The sequence below is a fragment of the Balearica regulorum genome, chromosome 28, assembly GCF_011004875.1.
Source record: "Balearica regulorum gibbericeps isolate bBalReg1 chromosome 28, bBalReg1.pri, whole genome shotgun sequence".
NCBI classification, from domain to species: Eukaryota; Metazoa; Chordata; class Aves; order Gruiformes; family Gruidae; genus Balearica; species Balearica regulorum.
The window spans coordinates 526,302-547,005 of record NC_046211.1 but is presented as its reverse complement, the minus strand read 5'-3'; the positions used below and the strand labels follow the sequence as shown (position 1 = coordinate 547,005).

The window sequence follows — 20,704 nt, the reverse complement described above, 5'->3', positions numbered from 1 at the left end:
TACCCGGATACAAGCGGGGTCGGTCTCCTGAGTGGCCCCGCGCGAGCTGAAGTCTGCCTAGTAACAGGCTTCTGATTGGTGAGGCTGGAGGAGGCAGCACGAGTGTAAACGAGCCTCTGCGCGTGCAGTGCGTGTGCGTACAACGCGTGTGCATGCAGTGCGCGTGCAACAGGTGCACAGCACGCGTTCGGTGTGCACGCGGGGTGTGTGTGTGCAGTGCGCGTGCATGCATGCAGGGTATGAGCACGCAGTTTGCTCAGTGCGTGTGCGCACGCGTGTGCGCCGTGTGTGTGCACCGTGTGCGTACGCGGCGTGTGTTTGCAATATGTGTGCACACAGTGTGTGCGTGCAGTGCACGGGCATGCGTGCATTAGTGCATGGGCACGCAGTGTGCTCAGTGCGCGTGCACACAACATGTGTGCACCATGTGTGTACGAAGTGTGTGTTTGCAATATGTGTGCACACAGTGTGTGTGCAATGTGTTTATGCATGCGGTGCGTGTCCATGCAGCACACGCACGGTAAGTGTGCATGGCACGCGTGTGCATGCAGTATGGGCATGTACGCAATATGCTGGGCGCCGTGCATGCAGTGTGTGCGTGCAACGTGTGCGTGCAGCACGTGTGCAGCCCATGTGGGCAGTGTCCGTGCAAGCCAGAGGCTCCCGCTCCCGGCGTGTAAACCCGGTTTCCTTTTTCGGGAGAAATGGCTCTCGGCGCTGAGCTGGCGGCACAAGGCGTGGGGGAAATCCCGTCGGTGACGAGAGGCTCGCGGTGTCGTGTCCCTGGGTTGGTCACGCGTTTGGGTTGTGGCTCCTGAAAACACTTTCAAAACAAGATTCGAGGGGAGGAGAGCTGCGGAGGAGGAGGAGGAGGACGATGACCTCTCGGGTTTATTTAAGCAAGCGCGGGACGCATGGGTTTGCTCAGCGGTTTGCTGAGCGTGTGAAAGTCCCGAAGCCCTCGTGCACTGGGGTGCTGGGCTGCGGGGAGCCTTTGGGGGTGGCCGAAGGCGGCTAGACCCAAATATCGGAGGTGCAGTCCCCGCCGGGGTAGCGGATCTCGTGCGCCAGGCAGGGTCCGTCGGGCTCCTTCCCAAAATCCACCAGGAAGCTCTGGTTGACCGTCAGGCCGCCCCGCTCCGTGTCCACGTCCAGCTGCAGCATGACGGAGCCGTCCCTGCGGAGGGGCGAGAGCGGGGAGGCTGGGGGGAGCCGGGCGTCGCCGCTGCCCCGTGCGGGGGGGCTGCCCCTGCCTCCAAGGAGCCGCTGAGATTCGGTCCCCGAGCTGCGGGGTCCGTGCCTCCCGCCTGACGAGCTCCTACAATCATCCTCGTTAATCAAAGTTTTCTTACTTGATGAGGTCGGGGTAGAACTGCCTGTCCCAGGCGCTGTAGAGGGACGTGGTGACGTACAGCCTCTTCCCGTCCAAGCTGAGCTGGATCATCTGGGGTCCCCCCGGCACCCTCTTCCCCTGGGAGCGGGCAGAGGAGCAGACGTGTTGCCGGAAGGTGCAGGACTGGGGAACGCCTCTGCCTCCCCCCAGACCGGCGGTGCGGGATGCCACGTGCATCCCGTGGGATGTGGTGGAGCAGAACCGCAAGGACCCGCTCCCCTGCCATGCCGCCGCTGTCCAGGCTGGGATTTTGGGGAGACGGCCAAGCTCACCTTGATGAAAAACGGGTCTGGCTGGCTCTGCAGCTCTTCATCCCTGCACACCATCACGGGTCCTCCCTTGGTGATGCTGCCACCCACAAAGACCTGCAAGAGACCAAAGGTCTGGGTGGCTGAGATGGCGAGGAGGGGCTGATCCCGACCGTCCCCAAGAGATGGAGGAAAAGCGTTGGGATGCGACCGGGAGCCTGCCGCTGCCTCACCTGTCCCACCAGCTTGGGCTTGCGGGTGTCGGAGATGTCATACTGGCGGATGTCTCCGTGCAGCCAGTTGCTGAAATACAGGAACCTGTCGTCCAGCGAGATGAGGATGTCGGTGATGAAGCCTTGGGGAGGGTATGACAGAGCTGCACAAACAGGCGGCAGCACCGGCAGTGCCCGGGGGAGCCAGGGAGCAGCTCAGCACCCAGCTTGGGGATGCACGGACCTGGCATGTCCGGGAGGAGCCATCCCTCCACCTTCTTGCTGGGGACTTGGATCACCTTCTCGGCTGCCCAGTCTCCTTTCTGCAGGAGGTGCAGGACAGAGCATGGCCCCAGGGGGCTCAGCATGCGCAGCAGAGGCAGGATAAGGCCTGATGCTGGTGCGGATGCTGCGTGTGTGCGTGTCCACCGCCTCTTGTCTCTGGCTGCAGCTCAGCTACTTTGCCGGCCATCTCTGGCTCTGCGGAGCCATGGGGCAGACAGGCTCTGGGACCTGAGGAAGGGCTTTGGGGGCCAAAACCTGGTCTAATTTCCCAGCTAGATGAGCTGGTTTGGTGAAAGATGTTCTCTCTCCTCACCCAGTTTGTCATTACGCACAACAACAGACGCCGAGAAGGACATTGGTTGGGCTGTTGTAAATCCACCACAAAGGTATAATAAATCTCCTTTAAGTTAAATAATTTCAGCCTAAACTGCTACCAGTCAGAACAAGTCCTCTGGTGAGATTACCCCAGGCCAGCTCATGTTCTGGGTGCAGAGAGGTGGCTGCACAGCACGGGGAGGCGGCGCGTGCATCCGCAGGGACCCGTGTCAGGCTGGGAGGACAGCAGGGCATGCGGGAAGAGGGATGCTGCGCAGAGGCGTGCGACTCGCTCAACCAAGGGGCAGCACCCCCTTTCCGCTAACCCTGGGGGAGGACGTACCTCGGTCTTGTAGAAGCGGTGGATGGCGCTGCTGATGGTGCAACCCACGTAGCCCTCGGCAGCGTCGGGGTTGTGGAGGAAGCGGATCTCCAGGGGGGCCGCGTCCTCGCCCACGTCGATGGCCTGGACGTAGGTGTGAGTGGTCCAGTCCCACACGTTGAGGCGGCGTCCGTAGCGCCCTGGGAGGGAGGGTTAGAGGGGATACTGCGAGGTGCGGGGTCTCGAGGAGAGGTGCTACGGCTTCAGGGGAGACCTCAGCCCCTTTGGCTCTCCACAAGGACAACCCCACGGTCTCTGCACCAGCACAGGTTGCTTTGGACCTTGGCAAAAGCCACAGGAAGGTGCCCAGCGTCCAACGGGGACCATCTCACTAGGATGGGGCTGGGAAGGGCAGAATAACCTTTGAGAGGGGGCTGGGCTGAGGTGGGGCTTCATCCCTCATCCCTACGGCCAAAATCCAACCCCACGTACAGCAGCATGTATGGACCGTCTGGGTTGAGCTTCTGGTGCTCGGATCTAAAGCGTATTCACAGTGAATGGGCTGGGCTTGTCTTTTTTAAATCCATGTGATCTCTAGGAATTGGTGTGAAATTTGTTTTGCAAGCAAACTGTCTTGGACAGTTTCATCTATGCCCATTAGATGCCAGCTCTCGCTAGCAACAGAAGAGGGTTGGAATTTGGCCTTCTTGCAGTCCTGCTCAGCATCTCTCCTGGGGTAGTTAAACAACAAAGGTGCTTTCTCACCTTTCTTCAGATCATTTGGGTCGAAGCCATATCCCAGGCATTTTGGGATTCCCCATTCAGTGCTGATCAGGACATTATGGCGTGGCTGGTACCAGAAGTCATAACCCATTGGGGGGATCTTGTCCCCTTTCTCCCAGTTCCCCTTGATCTCAAAGGTCTCTCCGTCCAGCAGAATAAAGCCGCCTGATGCAGAAACAAAACCACATCGGTAGTGAGGAAACCATCCAGATAAACAGTTTACGTGTTCTAAACCACGCAGCGACAGACAGATCAACCTGTTGCAGACCAGGCTGCTGAATGGGATGGGAGACCTGGACGAAGCCTCCAGGACAGCTCTGGATGTGGGGACCATTCCTCCTGTCCCAGCACGCTCTCCCTGGAAGACTGGGGGGGACTGGGGTACCTTTCCCGCTGCCAGCTGGGTCTCCCAGGGTGCTGATCATGATTTCACCGCTGCCCAGGCAGTGGGAGGTGTGGGGGTAGCCCAGGTTGCACTTCCAGAAGACATCCTCTGAGTTGACAACCTGTCGGGAGTTCACAGGCACCGTCACCTCCTCCGTGCCGGGCCACCCCAGGCGAGAAGGGTGTTCGCTGCTGTGCTGTTCACAAGCCTGGCGTTACCCCGTGGCGCAGCCGGGCAGCTCCTGCCTGTCCTCAAGACGGGACTTGCCGTGCAGCCAGAGGGGCAGAGCGTGCACGGTCCTGCGTCCCCAGGCATGCCGGCACACGGGGCAGCTGCTGCGCTCACCCCGAGAAGCTGGCTGAGGCCACCAGCGAGCCACTCGCACACTCAGGCATGGGGCAAACTGCAGGCAGGTGCCTGGGGCTCCTTCGGAGACACACGCCGCAGGCGAGACCGGGACTGTAAACCTGACAGGCAGTGCTGTGCCTGGCACCCGGTGTGCCCTGGTCCCCTCCTGCACTGAGCTAGATGGAGAACTCCATATCTGCACATCAGCAGGAGAACAACCACCTTCCACAGCCTTCCCGTCCTGTCATCCAGACATCAGGGTCCTGCTAAGCTCTTAGATGTACCCCAAAGATGTATCCCTCTTTGCCAAGCTGTTCCTGCAGCCAGAAGCCGCAATCCCAGACCTTTAACGTGTATCGGCACCACCTCCAAGGTACCTTGAAAAGCCGGGGAGCTCGCAGGTCAGTTCCCACGTCCACCACATAGATGCGGGAGGAGATTAAGCTGGGGAGGATCAGGCGGTTCCGCTTCTTGGTGGCATCCCCGAAGCAGCTGCTGCAGGTGTTCCACCCCGAGTGGTGCAGCTCGTCCCCCAGGTTGGGCATGGGCAGGCGGTGGATCACCTGCAAAGTCCCAGCCCTGCGTACACTGGTCTTTCCTCTGCCAAGTGCAGGCAGAGCGCAGAGCTCAGTGCATTGCAGACCCCACTGTAGGGTCAGAGTGCCGCAGGGTGCATGGGGGGATCCTAGGGATGGGGTGGGAAGTGGATTTTACCTAAAATTTGTGAGCACAGGAAGGTTCGGGGTCTTGGGGAGAACTGGACAGGCATCAGCCTTCAGTACTGAGCCAGCAGCTTTGGGAAGCGTGAAGCACTGAGCTGTTTCCCAGGCCAGTTTAGTACCGAGATAAAGCGTTTGGTACCTGGCAATAGTGCGGAGATTTCGGGTTGACATCCACGGTGGCCAGAAAGTCGGGTTTCTTTCTCCCAGTGTTCCTGTAGATGCAGGGCACATACACAATCTCCTCCCGGGGACCTTTCAAGACAGAAACTTTGCATGAGCATCAGCAGAAACCACATGTGACAGAATAAAACCCACGCAGGAGTCTCTGGCCAGACTGGATCTCCCTGTCGAGGAGCTGGGGTGTTCCCCGATGTGTATGGGGCAGCCGGATCTCCATCTCTGCCGTACCCTGGACTCAGCTTGGAGGGGGCTGCCCTGTGGGGATTTGGGCTTACTCACATCCTTTGCCCTGGGAAGGGATCTCTGAACCTCAGGGTCCCTAAGGAAGTCCATGCCTTTGGGATTGATCACCCCATGCCTGCGAGGATGTGCCAGCCCTACCCCAGTTCTATCAGTCACTCAGATCAAACCACAGCGTGTCTCGTTTCTATCACATCTACACAGGAGAAGCCTTAAAAATACACGAGAAGCGCTTGCCAGACTGAAGTCAAAGGCAGAAAGCCCCCCAAGCCCCTGTGCAGTCCAATAGTCCTGCCGAGCAGCAAAAATCTACTGTGGGACGGTGGTGCAAGAGCTCCCTGCCTGCAGGGCATCCTGCTGGGAAAGGGAGAAGGGCTCTGCCCCGAGGATGTCCTGGCAGCGACAGGTCTGCCACGCTCCCTGCTCCCCAAGCAGGAGCCGCTGCCCCGTGCAGCCATCGCTCCCGACAGCAAACGCGATCAGCTTGGCTGGGACGTGGCTTTGCTTCGGGACCGAGCGCTGCCCAGCCCTCAGGCAAGGGCAGTCAGACCCCACGGCGGCTCCTCCTCGTCACTGCGGAGGCGGCACTCGCTCTGGGTTGTGTCAGGATAAAGTACTGCCAAAGCGAGGGCTAGAGGGGAAGAACTGGTTTAGGAAATGCTGAGGAAGAGAGAGCAGTGGGAAACGGAGAGAGAGAGGTGATTTGGGACCTTTGGGTTCCATCCAAGGCAGATAATTGGCTTTGCAACACGCTGCCTTTATAAACCTTTATACAGTGGTGCCCGTGTCAGTCTTAGGTTTGAGAGAAGCTGCCAAACGCCGAGGGATCCCATCCTGCAGTACCAAAAGCCAGGGCATGGGACACAGCCGCAGAGCTCCCCTCCGTCCTCCTACACCTCCTGAGGTATCCAGAGGACACCAAGGAGCCTCTCACCACCTGCTTGGGAGCCCAACATGCCAGATGTCTGCATGGGAGAGCTTTTGGGTGCCAGAGCTACCCAGCACCACTGAAGCAACCGGATAGTTCCCAAGGGAACTTCCCAGAGTAGCAGAGTCAGCAGGATTTGTGCTATTTGCTGTTAGTTTAAATCACGGTACAGCCCTGCCAACACGCGGGGATGTTTTAAAGGCTCATCTTTTCATTGTTGTTTTCTTGGTTCAAAGACGTGGCAGGGATAGGAATCACAGATCATGAGCAAGCTCCAGAGCTCTCTAAGGTTTCAAGGATGTGTTTGCTAAGCCCTAGAGAGGAGGATTAAGGGAGGGATAGCCGAAGATGATGCATTCGTAGGTCTCTTCACATTAGAGCACAGTGTTTCAGCAATGCAGCGAGAAGGATTCTCAGGCAAAGTGTCCAGACACGCAAGGAAGCAGCCCGTGAGGCTGGTTTTCAGACAAGGAGTCACGTTGTGACCCCAGCCATCAGGAGCAGAGTGCAAGGCCATGGTCCTGAGGGCCCGTGGAAAAGTCAGGATGGTCCCCTCTCCCTCCCCAGCTTTAGCTCCGGATGTGGTGTCATGGGCAATACAATTGCCTCCAAGAAACTTAGAAATCCCATTTGGTTTTGCACAAGGAAGCCACAGGTGATTTTGCTGCAGGCTTTGACCCATCCCAAGCCATCGTGAAATCTAAAAACGTTTGTTCTGACACCAAGCTGTCATTATGCAATTGATGTTTGGCCTCAGGACAGCCCAGAAGCAAAACCATCATTAGTTTTCCTAACGCTTGCTCGGAGAATGGAGTTAATTGATAACGCCCTCTTGAAAGCATTGTTTTAATTGTCACCTAAATCACAGACAGGGCAGGGCTCTTCCCTGCCTGCCCTGCATTTCAGACTTGCCTTTCATCGCATCCAGAGGCGAGGCGAAGCCAGGACCACACGCTCCACACTTTTCTGTGTTGAGAAGAACAGAAACAAACAGAAATTAGATGACAGTGGGTTCTTTTAATCCCCTTTCTACGAAGGAACCACTCGTTGGAGTGGCTGCGCGCACTCCCAATGCAATGTCCGAGGCAAACTGGGATGCCCACGTGCATCCAAGTGACCCCCAGAAAGGTTTGCGGCTCTGGGCAGCCAAAAGGACCAGTGATACATTCCTAGTGCAGGAAGGTACAAGGCTCAGAGCTGCGTTTCTCCTCTTTGCCTCCCATCACATCCCTGCAGTGGAGAGGAAGGGTGGCCAAAGCATGTAGGGGCAATGCCAGGCTCCCACGGCCTTGAGGAGAGCTCTTGTGATTCTTCTGCGAGGAGGAGGAGGAGGGGAGGCAGTGAGGAAGAAAGGCAGTATGGCCGGGCTGTGGCACCGCAGGAGCCTCCGCAGGTGCCGGGGGCAGAGGGAGGGGAGAGGATTCTGCTGGGAGCCGAGCAGGGAGAGAGCATCCCCTCGCTGCAGGATGAGGAGGGGGATGAGCTGAGCCCCGGGCGCTGCTCTGCGGCTCCTCCTGACCCTCTTTGGGATGGCTGCGCTTTGCTCTGCCTTGGTTCGGGGGCATTACAGCAAAGCTTTCGCACGGAAAGCTGTTTCCACCCAGGATGTTCAGCGCTCGAGGCATCAGCCTCCCCACCGGCCCCATCCCCATCATGCTGCTGCAGCTCTCCAGGCACTTTGGACCCTGCCAGCCTCGGCCTCTTTACAACCACTGAGAAAATTGTCCTTAATGCAGGTGAACGGGAGCTTGTTAGGAAACAACCGCCACCAAAAGGACTCCTTTTCCCCACTTACGACAGCAAGCCTGAGGAGAGGGAGGAGAACCCCCAGCTAAATCGTACGACTTGGCTTTGCTGCATCAGCTCCTTACTTGTTTTTATTCTTGTTTTATTGCTTGTGTCCCTGCTCCTCCAGGGAAGTGCTCAGACCTGAAGCACTGAGGAACCACCCCTCCAGCTTGCTTCTCACTTCTCCTTAGATTACTTCTCAAAAACAGCCCCGTCAAAGCCAGATTCACACTGAGGGCTCCCTGTATCTGACAGGGCCACGGTGTACCTGACTATAGCAGGCACAGCCTGTACAAGTTGCAGATGAATAAATGAGAGAATAGTTCGAAGGTTTTTAATCATCAGTCTGCCTAAACGTTTCCTGGCACTTTTAGTAGCTTGAGAAAAGAAACCCTTTCCTGGCCAGAGAAATCACCACGTTCATCCCCACGTTTCTTTTTACTTTATGTTTTCTGGGTGTCACAGTAATGAAACCATGAGACCCAGCTCCAAACGAGTTTAGCAGAGCCTGCGGCCAGAAGGCAGCAGAGCCCATGGTGAGAAGGCAGCAAGCCACCAAGCCTTCTCTTGAGAGCAAGCTGCAGTCAACGGAGAGATCTCTTACCTGTGCTGGAGGCTGGGTTGGATCCCACCTGCTGCTGAGCAGCGGAAGGAGATGATCCTGCCTGCATTCTGCCTGCTAGGAGCAAGTCAAGGACACGATGCAGCTCCGCAGCTCTGCTGGGGTTCAAATATAGAGGGAGCGGGATGGGGAGGAGGAGGGTTTGTGAAAAGGACACCAAGGGGAGGATCCGCAGGCCTGGGGGTGTGGGAGGTACCAGGGCAGCCTTTAGTGTCTTACAGCACTGGAAACGTGTGGGGAAGCTATTTCAGTGCTGCCAGAGCTTCCTCCCTGCCCAGAGGGGTAGGGGACATGGCTGTGGCTGCACCGCACAGCGCACACATTCTCGCACACTGGAAAACCAAGGGCTTTTAGCCATGAACGGAAAGCAGGTGGCTCCTCTCCTCTGATTCCCTGCCAGAAGAGATGCTCTGAGTCTCCCCATGGGGCTGCTGGGGTGCCCTGATGAGAGACGGGCAAGCACTGCATTCCCAACCGCAGAAATAATTTTATGAGGTTGCAGATGTTAATCACCGCTGAAAATGAAAAGCGAGGACTGGGTTTCTTTGAATTGCAGGATGAGTGTTTACTGTGGGATGTTAATTTGCTGGCTGGCAGGAGGGCAGAAGTGATGTAACAGTTCTCCCCATGACACATCTGACTTAGTCAGTGTCTGCTACTGCTTCTGGCTGCAAAGCCGGGCGTCAGCCAGCGTGCCTTGGAAGGGCCGTGCAGCGGATGCTCAGCCTTCACCCACACATCTTTGCTGGCAGGTTGCTGCCTTGTCCTCTGCAGTGCTCATTCCAGATGTAGACTCTGAAACCAGAAGCTGAGAGTCAATCTCTGCCATCAGAGGCTCTCAGCCCATTGCACCTGCCAGCAAAAAGACTGATGGCCCTGGCTCAATCCCTCCCACACTCACCTGCTTGGGCTCTTGTTTGGACTCGATGCTCAACACCATGCTACGGATCCACACCGCGTGGTCAGCAAATCCCCCTGTGTCCCACCTTGCCTCTGACCAAGGAAAGCTTCCCCAAGAGGCTCAAGGGCTTAAATGCAAAAGTTAAGGCATGTATAAGCAGCAGCACAGCTTCATCTGTGCTGTAGAAATGTCCCTGCTCCCATTCAGCAAGATCACCATAAGAGTGTTACCGCCCTCAGGGAAAAAGGGTGATGCCAGCGGTGTCTGTCCCAGGAGATCTGTTGGAAGCTGCGAAGGACTTCACGGGTGCTGGCACCAGGGAGAAGCAGATCTTCCAAATAACCACTAGAGGGAACAGAAGAGGCATCCATCAACTTCAGCCACCCCAAGTCACCGCCAAAGCACGTTCAGCCACTGCAGATACACGGCGTTCCACGTTCCTCAGGATAACTCACGCACGAGGGTGAGGAAAGGCCCAGCGTTCCCTGAAACATGGAAATCAGGACCGAGGGACCTGGGAGGGGGATGAAAGAGTTTGCTCCTACCAGCAGAAACACGTCCGCATCCATCCGACTCGGGCAGAGCGTGGCCTGATGGTGCAGCAGGAGCCAAGTCCTCGCCTTGCTGTGAGACCACCTGCAAGTCAGAGAGGGTGGTCAGTCGATGGCGTGAGGGACAGCAGACTGTCCGATCAACCCCGTAGATGTGGCCATTAGGTAAGGGAGCATTTCCCTGCGTTCATGTGGCTGGTGCATCACAAGGAGGGGTTTCCAGGGTGCTTTGCAGGGTCTGAAGATAGTGAGATATGGTTCATTCCAAAGCCCCCTCAAGAGGAGGCATGTCCCCTGAGAAGGCCCTCAAACGAGGCAGATCTGGAGGGTCAGGACCAGGTATCACACTCAAGCAGCACCCCAGGGATACCTCTCACCTCCTGAAACTCAAGACCTCGTCTAACATCATCCTATCTAGCCAGCGAGAAGAGGTCCCCCAGGGGTCAACTTCTCCCAGACCTCTTGGACCCCTCATCAAAGCTATGGAACTGTTCTCCAGAAGGGATCGTTTTCCTCCTGGGAATATTAAGGGTGCACAAGGAAGCTGTAGCAATATCTTTGGCCATGGAAAGTGTGAAGGAAGAAAGTGAAGATGTCTTCTTCCAAGGTAAGTATGTGAAAAGCTAAAATGTATAAGGATCCTCATTACATGCAGATTTTTGCAACCTTTGTGTTTCAGAAAGACTAACAGACATTCCTGACCAATCACTGGTTTTGTTATAGGGATTTCTAAAACCCTGACCTATCGTTAACCACTGCTGAAAAAAAACATAGAAAGGCTTCAATGAAATAAGGCACGTGAAGATGTAGCTGATGCAAAGAACAGGTTTATTCTTGTTTAAAGCAGAATTCAACAGCAAACCAGTGTCAAGAAACAGGCACCTCTCTTCAAAATAAAGCACTTCATTCTCCTTCAGCCATGACGTAGACCGACCCAAGCCTGTGAAGACGAGCCAAGAGCGCTCTCGTGCCAGGGAAGACTATCCAGGAACGACCTGGCTGAAGAACGGTAACTCAGACGAACTGGGCACTTCCCTTCTGCCGAAAGGCACTGTGTGCACTGCACACCTCTAGATCTGAGCAACTGCCCCGGGCTCTGCTCTGTGAATCGGACCCAGGGGCTGCTTTGCACTGAAAACAACATGAAAACTTGCCGCGTGTCTTTGCCCACTGGTCTGCCTGAACCAAACCCTCGCAATAAGGCGGAGCTTCCGTAGCTCACGTTAGCAGAAATCTAGACTCCAGCGATGAGCGGGGACCCCCAGACCCAATTACCCTACGCTCGTTTCTAACGGCCGCAATACAGAAGAGAGGGAAGCGGGGAGTCGTTCGCGTGGCGCCTAGGCCAAGATGTCGGAGGTGGAATCCCCACAAGGGAAGCGGATGTCGTGCGCAAGGCAAGGCCCGTTGGGTTCCTTTCCAAAGTCCACCAGGAAGTTCTTGTTCACGGTCAGGCCTCCCTTCTCCGTGTCCACATCAATCTGCAGCATGACAGAGCCTTCCCTGGCAGGGGACAAGAGCACAGCAATTACAGACAAGCAAACTACTGTCCCCGATGGGGCGCCTTGCCCGTTTCTAGTAGAGAGGCCACGCAAGAGAGGCCCCTTTCTTCCCCAACTTCTCTTACTTGACCAGGTTCGGGTAGAACTGCTTGTCCCATGTGCTGTAGAAGGAGTTGGTGACGTACAGCCTCTTGCCGTCCAGGCTGAGCTGCATTTTACTCGGGCCGCCGTACACTCTCTTGCACTGGAGGCACAACAGACACCAGTGACATTACTGCCTTCTTCCTTTCAGCAGGAAGCACGAGCAGGAGCAGGGGAGCCGAGCCGAGCCGAGCAGAGAGGCTGCCTCCCCTCCTAACACAGCCAAGCTCCCAGGCGCCGCAGACACGCGGGCGACTGCACAGGAGACCTACCCCAGAAACCCTGGGCAGAGAATGAGCAGCGCAGAGCCAAAGCCCAAAGGATGACAGAGGGCAAAGAGGCCACGGAACTCACCTTGATCACCAAGGGATCCGGCTGGCACTTCAGCTCTTCGTCTCTACACACGGTCACAGGTCCGCCTCGCAGGATACTGCCTCCCACAAACACCTGTATGCGAGGCAGCGGGAGATGCGTTGTCTTGTCATCCAACCGCCACCAGATCCCGCTCAGGAACCCCACGCCACAAGCCCTTCTGCTCCTGCCTTACCTGTCCCACCAGCCGGGGCTTGCAGCTTCTGGAGAGCTCATACTGGCGGATGTCTCCATGCAGCCAGTTGCTGAGGTACAGGTACTTGTCGTCCGTGGAGATGATGAGGTCGACTGTGAAGGCTAGGGCACAGACAGAAAGAGCTCCGGAGAAGGCAGCATTGGCAGAAAACCCGCCTGGCATCGAGCCCCGGCTGGCGTCGAGCCCCACCACCCTGCCTGCCGTGCCTCCAGCACAGGAGACCTGCCCAAGCGCACGGGCTCCAGCTGGAGCAGAAGCGTCTTCTTGGGGGTGTGCACAGCCCCTCGGCCCCTCCGACCAGCCTTCCCTCCTGTTCACCCAGCAAGGCTTCGAGCGTCAGCAGCGGGCTTTGCCAGGCTGCACAGCACAACGCTGCGGGAGGAAAAAGGAACCACCGCCCCAGGGCGCACAAACCTGGCATCTTGGGCATAATCCATCCCGTCACGTCCTTGGCCGGAATCCGAATCACCTCTTCTACTGACCAGTTGTCTCTCTGCACCAGAAACACCGGCGCCGCACCGTGAGCGCGCGTTCCTGCCTGCCTGCTCAGGCCAGAGCGCTGCCCTGCACTCGCACGCCTGCACAGCTCGGCAAAGCTGCCTGAGGAAGGACACCGCTGCCCCCAGCTTCTATGTGCAGCAGGCGCCATGAGGGACAGCATCCTGTGATGCCACCAGCAAGGCAGGCCTTCAGCACCCAAACGAGCCCCCAGACGTTCATCCCAGCTAGTCACGATGGGCTCCCTTTACCCTCGGGGGAAGAACAGGCTCCTCTCATCCCAGCGCTCGTGCTCAAAGCAGGGTCTGGGCTCTGCCCTCCCCACACACTTCCCTCTCTCTCCCTGCGACCCAAATTCCGCCCGTCCCTCTCCCCACCACCTGTAGCTCACCATGGCTGCTGGCAGAACACTTGCCTCGCACTTGTAGAAGCGGTAGACGATGCCACTCAGGGCGCAGCTGACGTATCCCTCGGCAGCGTCGGGGTTGTGGAGGAATTTAACGCTCAGGGGCAGAGAGTCCTCCCCCAGGTCAAAGCACTGCACGAGGGTGCGGCAGGACAAGTTCCACACGTTCAGGCGGCGCCCAAAGACCCCTGACAAAAAGGAAAACCACGTCAGAAGAGGGGGCTGCCCATGGAGAAGAACCCCTCCCCAGAATTCTATTCCTATTCCCTCACCTTTCTTCAAGTCATCGGGATTAAAGCAACGTCCCGCGCGCTTTGGGACTAATCCGGCAGTGCTGATCAGGACGTTGTGGCGCGGCTGGTACCAGAAGTCGTATCCACTCGGCGGAGCCTCACACTCGTTTTCCCAGTTCCCCTTCAGCTCAAAGTTCTCTCCATCCAGCACAATAAATCCCCCTGGGACACAAAAAGGGGGTGCGTGACAATCACCTGCTCCGCTTCTGAGCCGGGAAGAGGTTTTGAGGATGAGCCGAACTCAAATGGCCAAGATCTTAACGAGGCTTTTTACCCCGAGATACTCAGCTGCAAAGGCTCTGCAGCTCTTTGCTGGGTAGAGAGATGTGCTTGTCGATGCCTGTACGTGCTAAGCAGAAGTTTTGGGGACCAAAACCAATCCCGACTTAACAGTCACTTCAGGGATTTCAGCTCTAAAAGTCGGCAGGGTTTAAGCTTGTTATTGTTCTAGGGGCAATGACCTTATCGGATTGATTACAGGAAAACGTACCTTTCCCGTTGCCAGCTGGATCTCCCATGTTGGAGATCAACACGTCACCATTAGGCAGGCTATGAACTACACAGAGGTATCCCTTGTTGCACTTCCAGAAGACATCCACCGGCTCAATCATCTGAAAAAGTCGACACACGCACACGTCAGCCTCCGACCGCTCGGCTCATTGCACGCTCCCCGGCAAAGCCTTTGGCCGTTGGAGGCTTCTGCAAACCTCTGACACTTGCAGGAGCTTTCTTCCCAAGAAGGCACCCTTGCCAGGCCACGCTCCCCCCTGCAGAGGAGCACAGAAGCCTCTGAGCTGCCTCTGCACAAACAGCCAGAATGCAGCAACACCCAACGTGGAACAGCGTGTCTGTCCCATCGCTCTTTGGGAGCGTGGTGTGCTGCTGGACTTCCAGTTAGGAGACGCTCCCTGAACACAACAGGTGGACAGAAGGGAACGCAACCCCGATCGGAGCCTCCCTTGGTCCGAAAAGGAGAGAGCTGAGGGGGAAACGTGACCCAGCTCTCTCAAATCAGGGTGGAAGAGAAGATGGAGAGAGAACCCTTCTTCCCCGTGTTTTATCCCAGAAGCACCAGTTCCCAACTCCTTCCCAGAAACTCGTCTTTGAATCACCTCAGGCGTACCTTACACAGCTTGGGAGCCCGGCACTGTGAACCCACATCCACCACGTAAATGCGGGAAGAAATCAAACAGGGAAGAATCAGCTTGTTTCTTTTCGCTGTGGTATTGTCAAAGCAGGTGCAGCCAGCGCTCCACCCCGAGGAATGCAGCTCGTCTTTGAGGTTGGGCATGGGCAGGCGGTGGATCACCTAGGCAGTCAAGGTAGAGTTAGGGTTCGCAGGGGGGAAATGGGGACCCTGATGCTGCCAGCTCCTCCTGACGCGGGAGCCTCCGTTCAACTGCAGCTGGGACTGCCTCTAGAGACGGGGAGGACAACGCTGCTCCTGGCACTGGCCGCTGCTCTTTGTCAGGGTGCTGCCTGCAGCTCACACATCTGGACGTTCTTTCAAGAATTCCCCACCCCAAGTTCAGAAAAGGAGGCCTAAGAAGAAATGATGACTATCACCTTGACAAAACCGGCGCACTGCCCTGCAAGCTGCTCCTAAGAGCACAGTTCGTAGTCTCTTAAAAACTTTCGGAAGCCTGTATGGGCTTTAACGCGCGTTTTCTTCTAAGCTCTCGCAGCGATGGACGCGTCAGGTCATACCCACACCCCTGATGCAGACAGCCTGTCTTTGCAGCCTTCAGAGACAGTAAATGCTGACGGCCCGTTTCGGGTGACAGCCCAGAGTGCCCAGTACAGCGCCCAGCAGAAGGTCCCTGAAATTGCAGCACTAGAAACCCGCTGAGCTCTGCCGAGGGCTGGATACCCTAACCCCCCCCCCCCGGGTCGCTGGAGCCCCTTTCCCATGCTGAGCAGCCACTGACAGGGTGATTCAGAGCAGCTGCCCAAAAGCTCACGAGCAGCACCAAGATGCTCTGGAAGTGAGTTGGGAAGTGAGTCAGAGCCGACTTGTCCCCGGGACACAGAGACCGAGATGATTCGCCCAGGGCCAAGCACACAGAGGACGGTGGAAAGAGAGCGGGAAGGTGAGAGTCCAAGCAGGCAACGTCCCTCTCGCACGCGTAACACCAGCAGAGAAGCAAGAAGTAGACCCGTCACGACAAAACTCCCAAGTGGTTCCCCAGATGGGTCTTGGCAGGACAGGACCAGGCAGCAGGGGCCAAGAGTCAAGCCAGGGTGGACCAGACAGCAAGATGCAGGAAGACAAGGTGGCACGAGGCATAAACAGAGAGAGGCACGACAGAGTGGCTGTCAAGCCATCCTATTTTCCCCAGCCACAAGGCGTAAATGTCCTGCATCCGGAGGCACTCGAAGCGCAAAGCCAGCAGCTGGTCATCGGCCCGATAAAAACCCAGGCGAGGGACAGGTACCTGGCCGTAATATGGAGATCTGGGGTTGAGATCGACGGTGGCCAGGAAGTCAGGTTGGTCGATGCATGTTTCCCTGTAGGTACAGGTCACGTAGGCAACCTCCTCTCTAGGAGCTGGGGATACGGAAAGCTCGTGTTAAAACATGCCGTGAACCCGCCAGAAAGGAAAAGAAAAGCTTCAACAGGCTCTCAGATGGGAAGGAACTCTTTCTTCTGGATGCTACGACCTTCCTGCGGGCAGCTGAACTAGATGATCATTGTAGGTCCCTTCCAGCTGGAACTGTTCTGCTCTATTCTGTTCTGTTCTGTTCACTCTACTCCACTCCACTCCACTCTACTCCACTCTACTCGGCTCCACTCCTCCTTGCTCACTGACAACTGCCCAACCCAGGTTCCTCTACTGACCCACAGGTAAGAGCACAACACAAGTGGATCTCCATGTAGTTACAAGTTTCTCCCTTGGGAAAGGGACCTCACATACGCAGTTAATTAAGGGTGGTCTCCACTAACACGGAGCTCTGTCCCATTCCAAAACACAGGCAGCAGGACTTGCCTTTCACAGTGTCCGGGCAGGTGGGGTAGTCATAGCACTGAAGTCTGCATCTGTCTGGTTTGAGAAGAAGAGAAGAACAAGATGAAAAACCTCCCTGTCCTAAAAGGTGCCTCTCCCGAAGACTCTGTCCTGCCCAAAGGACCTTCTCCCAGCCCAGGTGCCAATGGGGACCTCCGTGACCACCAGCTCCTGTCATTCTGGCACTGCCAAACCTCAGAAACCAAGGAAGGAGAACAAGGAAACCTTTGGGACCAGTGGGACAACCGCCAAACTTCAGTCCCACTTTTCTCCTCCCTGCAGCGCTGCAGAGGAACAAACCCAGCAGTCCCAGGTGGGGCTGGGTTTCCAGGTGGGATGTCCGCAGCCTCCAGGCAGTGCCCGGAGCTGGATCCAGGATGGGGCTACAAGGCTCGGAGCTGCGCTGGGCTGCGGGGAGGCTGCAGAGTATCTCTTACCCATGCTGATGGCCGCCTGGGTCACTCTCCTCAAGAGCAGAGGGGCTGGAACTGGAGGTGCAGCTGCTGTCTGCCTCGCTGGAGCAGGTTGTGTTGTGCCAGGGCTGCTCCACGGGGGCCTTATATCCAAGGCGAAGGGGTGGGGGAGAAAGCAAGCTGCCAAGGGAGGAGCCATCGTTCCGAAGCCTTTGGGAGGTGCCAGACCAGCACTGTGGCTGGTTTCCGCCTTGCTAACCACCGATCTAGAGGGAAAATCTGCTGCTCCATGCAGGTCTTTTCCTTAAACACAACCTCCCGTATCTGATCCTGGGGCTCTGCTGACTTCCCCTGGCACTTCCTCACCTCTGGAGGCCTCCATGTCCCAGCTGAGACAAACTAATTAAAGCCATCCCCGCAGCCAGGTTCCTACCGTACAAATGTGCAGTGACTGCAAATTCCATGCGAGATTGGATGCGAAGCCCAGCTAGATAATCGGCCCCACCAGCAGCCTCCTGGAAATTACATGGTTGGAACCTGCGGAGGCCACCAAAGGCACCTCTGAAACCTGGACCCTGACAGAAGGCACGTCTCTGCCCAAGGGCAGATACCACCATCAGATGAGGAGCTGTCGACAGCTCCCAAAGAGCTAGAAAAGCCATTCAGCCTAGCAATGGGTGCCCTAGGAAGTACAACCTGAGCCCTTGCTGGTGCAGCACCTACGAGGGCCAGACATGCCTGCTGCCTTTCAGGTTTGCGTCTCCGTCTGGGAACGTCAGCCCACCTCTGGGAAGGGGAACCTGGAGGATTCAGGGCAGTTCAGTGCGGTGAAGCAGTGCCTGAGCAGTGGCCACTTACTCCTCCCACCAGTCTGGTCCATGAACACCCACGGCTCCATGCCAGGCACCCATACCACAAAGTGCCTGGCACCAGCGTGGTGGAATTCCATGCCACCTGGCCTAAACCGCCACAAACCCCCACGGGAACAGCAGAGACCTCCGCTAAAGGGACCGCGGTGTCGGAGGGAAGCCTTCTGGAAGAAGGGTCCCCTCCTGAGATCACCACGAGCCTGGCTGCCACCAGCTGCCAAAGTGCAGCAGGAAGAAAACACCAAGCGTCGTGGAAGCTGAACGAGTATCCTATCTTGTGGAAGACCTCCTCAATCAGTGGGCAAATTACACGGGAGAGGTAATTGCTCCACGAAGGAATGCAGAAACATCTGACAGCGCCATTAAAGAAGCCCTCAGGAGATCTCTATCAGAAGAGAGGACAGCTTAGCCCATCTCAGCAGGGCTGTAATTAATGACTTCCAGAGCAGTGCTTTAAACATGCGACAGGCGCACATGGGAGCAGCCAAACTCTTGGTCTTTTCTCTAAGCCAGGAGCAGCAAATTGCTGCAATCGGAAGAACTCGTGATCTGTTTACCAGAAATCCATCTCAGCAGTTTCGGTGCAAGAGGCAAAGGCAGCCGGGAGAGGGATCGGTACCTGCCACAGCCCGACACTTCCGTGACACCAGTCGATGTACGGTTCCTACTGACAAGCTGCGTCCCACGTACGCCAAGGTTCACTATAAGGCAAGGAGACAGCATTAAAATAATGTCATGGGCAAAAGGAGAAAGCATGCAAAGGAATGGCTCAAAGCCTTACGTTACTGACCACGGGAGAAGTTGAGATCCTGGGCAAGAATAACCACACGGAAAGAAATTCTGTCCTCGGATCAACTCTGACATGGAATGGGGCACTTCTGGATGGCTTTTCCACAGCACTGGAGCACCCCAGTTAACTGAGCAGGGTATCCACCCAGGACCTGGAAGACCCCAAGAGAGGAACCCTTCCTGGATGTCAGAAAAAACACCAAAGCTAAGGAGGAAAGGATGCAAAGGATGCCAGAAGAAAGAGGCAGCAGAGAGCTACACTGCACGTGGGGCAGGTCAGCTGCACCAGGCCAAGCTGGATTAAGGCACTGGGCTCCACACCGGACTTCAGGGGGTAAGTGTAATACCAGGTTTCATGTGTGCAGGACGTCAGCATCTCCAAACGGTGAGGAGACTCAGTGAAAGACCACTGCGCATCCTCACTGACAAAACGACGACTGACCGGCCAGTGCCAGCAGACCCAGAGTGCTGAACGTGGGCTATCTTCCACGGCCCGAGGACGCGTGAGAAGCTCCTGCTCCATCAGAGGCAATTTCAGATGCTCGGCTGATGCCTCCTCGCATGCTTCTGCTGCCACAACGTGCATGTCTCACTGCACCTTCTTCTTGCACCCGCACACCTGCTAATTAAAAAGTTCATTAGTCTCCCGGCTCATTAACAAAGCTTGCTGGTCATCCTATTTGGCTTTCCTTGGTGACGTCTTTGGCATCCCTCACAAAACCAAGCTGTGGGGTGTAGAGTTTTCTAATTAAGACTGATAGGAGGAAGGGTAAGAGCAGGCTCAGCAACGCCAACACAAAAGCAAGCGATGGTCAGCGGAGAACACGATCAGCGTGGTCTGCTCTTGGCCCAAGAAAAGCTCCTGTGGTAGGCAGAGATGGGAAACCGTGGCATGGAAAAGCAATCAAGGGCTTCACTGGACAGCCCACGCCGAGGCGGCAACTACTCCCCTCCTCCCGACCGTCTCGTCCAGCCCTGATAGGGAAGAACATGCTCCAATTCTGATAATGGGCAAGACTAGGTGGGGCAGGAGTCACAGGGGAGGGGGCAGAAAGTTCTGGCCAGAAGCGCGGCAGCAGTGGGATCACCCCTCCCCACCGCAGCCCACAGCTACAACCAGACAGAGCCATCCGAAAGCCACATCCTGAGGTTGTGATTTCAGAGGCCACGTAACGAGCAGTGATTTCAGGCTGCCGCTGAAGGGCCCTGCGGGGTGCAGCCACGGGGAGGTGGACAGTGAGTCGCTGTTTTGGCAGCACGCTTTTCTGCCGGATCAGCTCCGGCAACCGACTCCTCCCGCGACTGCACAATCGCTCCATCAGACATGAGAGGAGTGGCGGCATCACGCAGCTGGGGAGGGCAGATGAGCAGGACCTGCTTCTTCCCCTCTTCCACACCTCTGCCCAAAGGCAGTAGCAACTTCCCTTACAGGTCCCTATGAGCACTGCAAATCAGACTCTGAGCTTCTAACAAATGAAAAGAAGAATGGCTTCTTTCCTCCAACTGAAGGAGATGGAAATGCAAACTCTTAGACTCCAAAGTAGGAGGTCAGTCTTCACAGAAGTAGAGAGCTCAAGGCAGCAGTCCAAAAAATAGGGGTTTTTTAATGGTGACTTGCATCGTGACTGCTCTGGCTTCACTTATGCAGAAACTGTTCTCATTTATAATGCTTTCCCAGCTACTACCTGGGATATAACATACCTTGCTGTCCTGTCACACTCCTTGAAAATACTTCAAATAGTCTCCTTTTTTTATATAAACACATCTACTTGCCTTGGATATGCCTGGCAGCATAAATATAAATGAATTGGAAACCTCAAATTAACAATCAATGGGTGAAAACCGGGAGACAGTAACTTAGGAGGGCCCAGGCAAGCTGCACTATGCCCTCCTGTGGTCACCTGGAAAATCATCTACTTTAATGCCAAAAACTGAAGTCATGCTGATGCACTCAGAGGCAGTTTGGAAGTACCAGGGACTGCAGAAGGCTAGGTCAT

At 56.2% G+C, this 20,704-nt stretch overlaps 2 protein-coding genes across 3 annotated transcripts; both read right to left on the bottom strand.

Annotated features, from left to right (window-relative positions):
- Positions 1-882: 882 nt before the first annotated feature.
- Positions 883-5,269, bottom strand: LOC104640226 (methanethiol oxidase-like). Its single transcript, XM_075736891.1, has 10 exons — positions 5,153-5,269; positions 4,669-4,854; positions 3,944-4,064; positions 3,541-3,723; positions 2,797-2,975; positions 2,098-2,176; positions 1,875-1,996; positions 1,666-1,758; positions 1,353-1,471; positions 883-1,177 (listed from the first exon to the last, which is right to left on the bottom strand). The coding sequence occupies exons 2-10, from the start codon at positions 4,834-4,836 to the stop codon at positions 1,015-1,017; spliced, it is 1,227 nt and encodes a 408-aa protein (XP_075593006.1). The 5' UTR covers positions 4,837-4,854; positions 5,153-5,269; the 3' UTR covers positions 883-1,014.
- Positions 5,270-11,034: 5,765 nt separating this feature from the next.
- LOC104640227 (methanethiol oxidase) lies at positions 11,035-19,326 on the bottom strand. 2 transcript variants are annotated; one of them, XM_075736886.1, is made up of 14 exons: positions 19,055-19,326; positions 18,700-18,887; positions 17,074-18,619; positions 16,619-16,672; positions 16,067-16,179; positions 14,755-14,940; positions 14,122-14,242; positions 13,611-13,793; positions 13,348-13,526; positions 12,849-12,927; positions 12,414-12,535; positions 12,221-12,313; positions 11,851-11,969; positions 11,035-11,726 (listed from the first exon to the last, which is right to left on the bottom strand). In XM_075736886.1, the coding sequence occupies exons 3-14, from the start codon at positions 17,246-17,248 to the stop codon at positions 11,564-11,566; spliced, it is 1,587 nt and encodes a 528-aa protein (XP_075593001.1). In that variant the 5' UTR covers positions 17,249-18,619; positions 18,700-18,887; positions 19,055-19,326; the 3' UTR covers positions 11,035-11,563. The 2 variants fall into 2 exon arrangements, with proteins under 2 accessions (XP_075593001.1, XP_075593000.1); XM_075736885.1 differs by having other exon boundaries at positions 18,700-19,326.
- Between the last annotated feature and the right edge of the window lie 1,378 nt (positions 19,327-20,704).

Excerpts from the sequence above, each read along its gene's own strand:
- LOC104640226 (XM_075736891.1), bottom strand. The coding sequence starts at position 4,836 with ATGCCCAACCTGGGGGACGAGCTGCACCACTCGGGGTGGAACACCTGC. Across the intron at positions 3,724-3,943 it reads CCCAGCTGGCAGCGGGAAAG|GCGGCTTTATTCTGCTGGAC; the intron begins GTACCCCAGTCC and ends TTTCTGCATCAG. Across the intron at positions 1,759-1,874 it reads AGCCCAAGCTGGTGGGACAG|GTCTTTGTGGGTGGCAGCAT; the intron begins GTGAGGCAGCGG and ends GGTCTCTTGCAG.
- LOC104640227 (XM_075736885.1), bottom strand. The coding sequence starts at position 17,248 with ATGGCTCCTCCCTTGGCAGCTTGCTTTCTCCCCCACCCCTTCGCCTTG. Across the intron at positions 12,314-12,413 it reads AGCCCCGGCTGGTGGGACAG|GTGTTTGTGGGAGGCAGTAT; the intron begins GTAAGGCAGGAG and ends CCTCGCATACAG. Across the intron at positions 11,727-11,850 it reads TTCTACCCGAACCTGGTCAA|GGAAGGCTCTGTCATGCTGC; the intron begins GTAAGAGAAGTT and ends GTCCCCTGCCAG.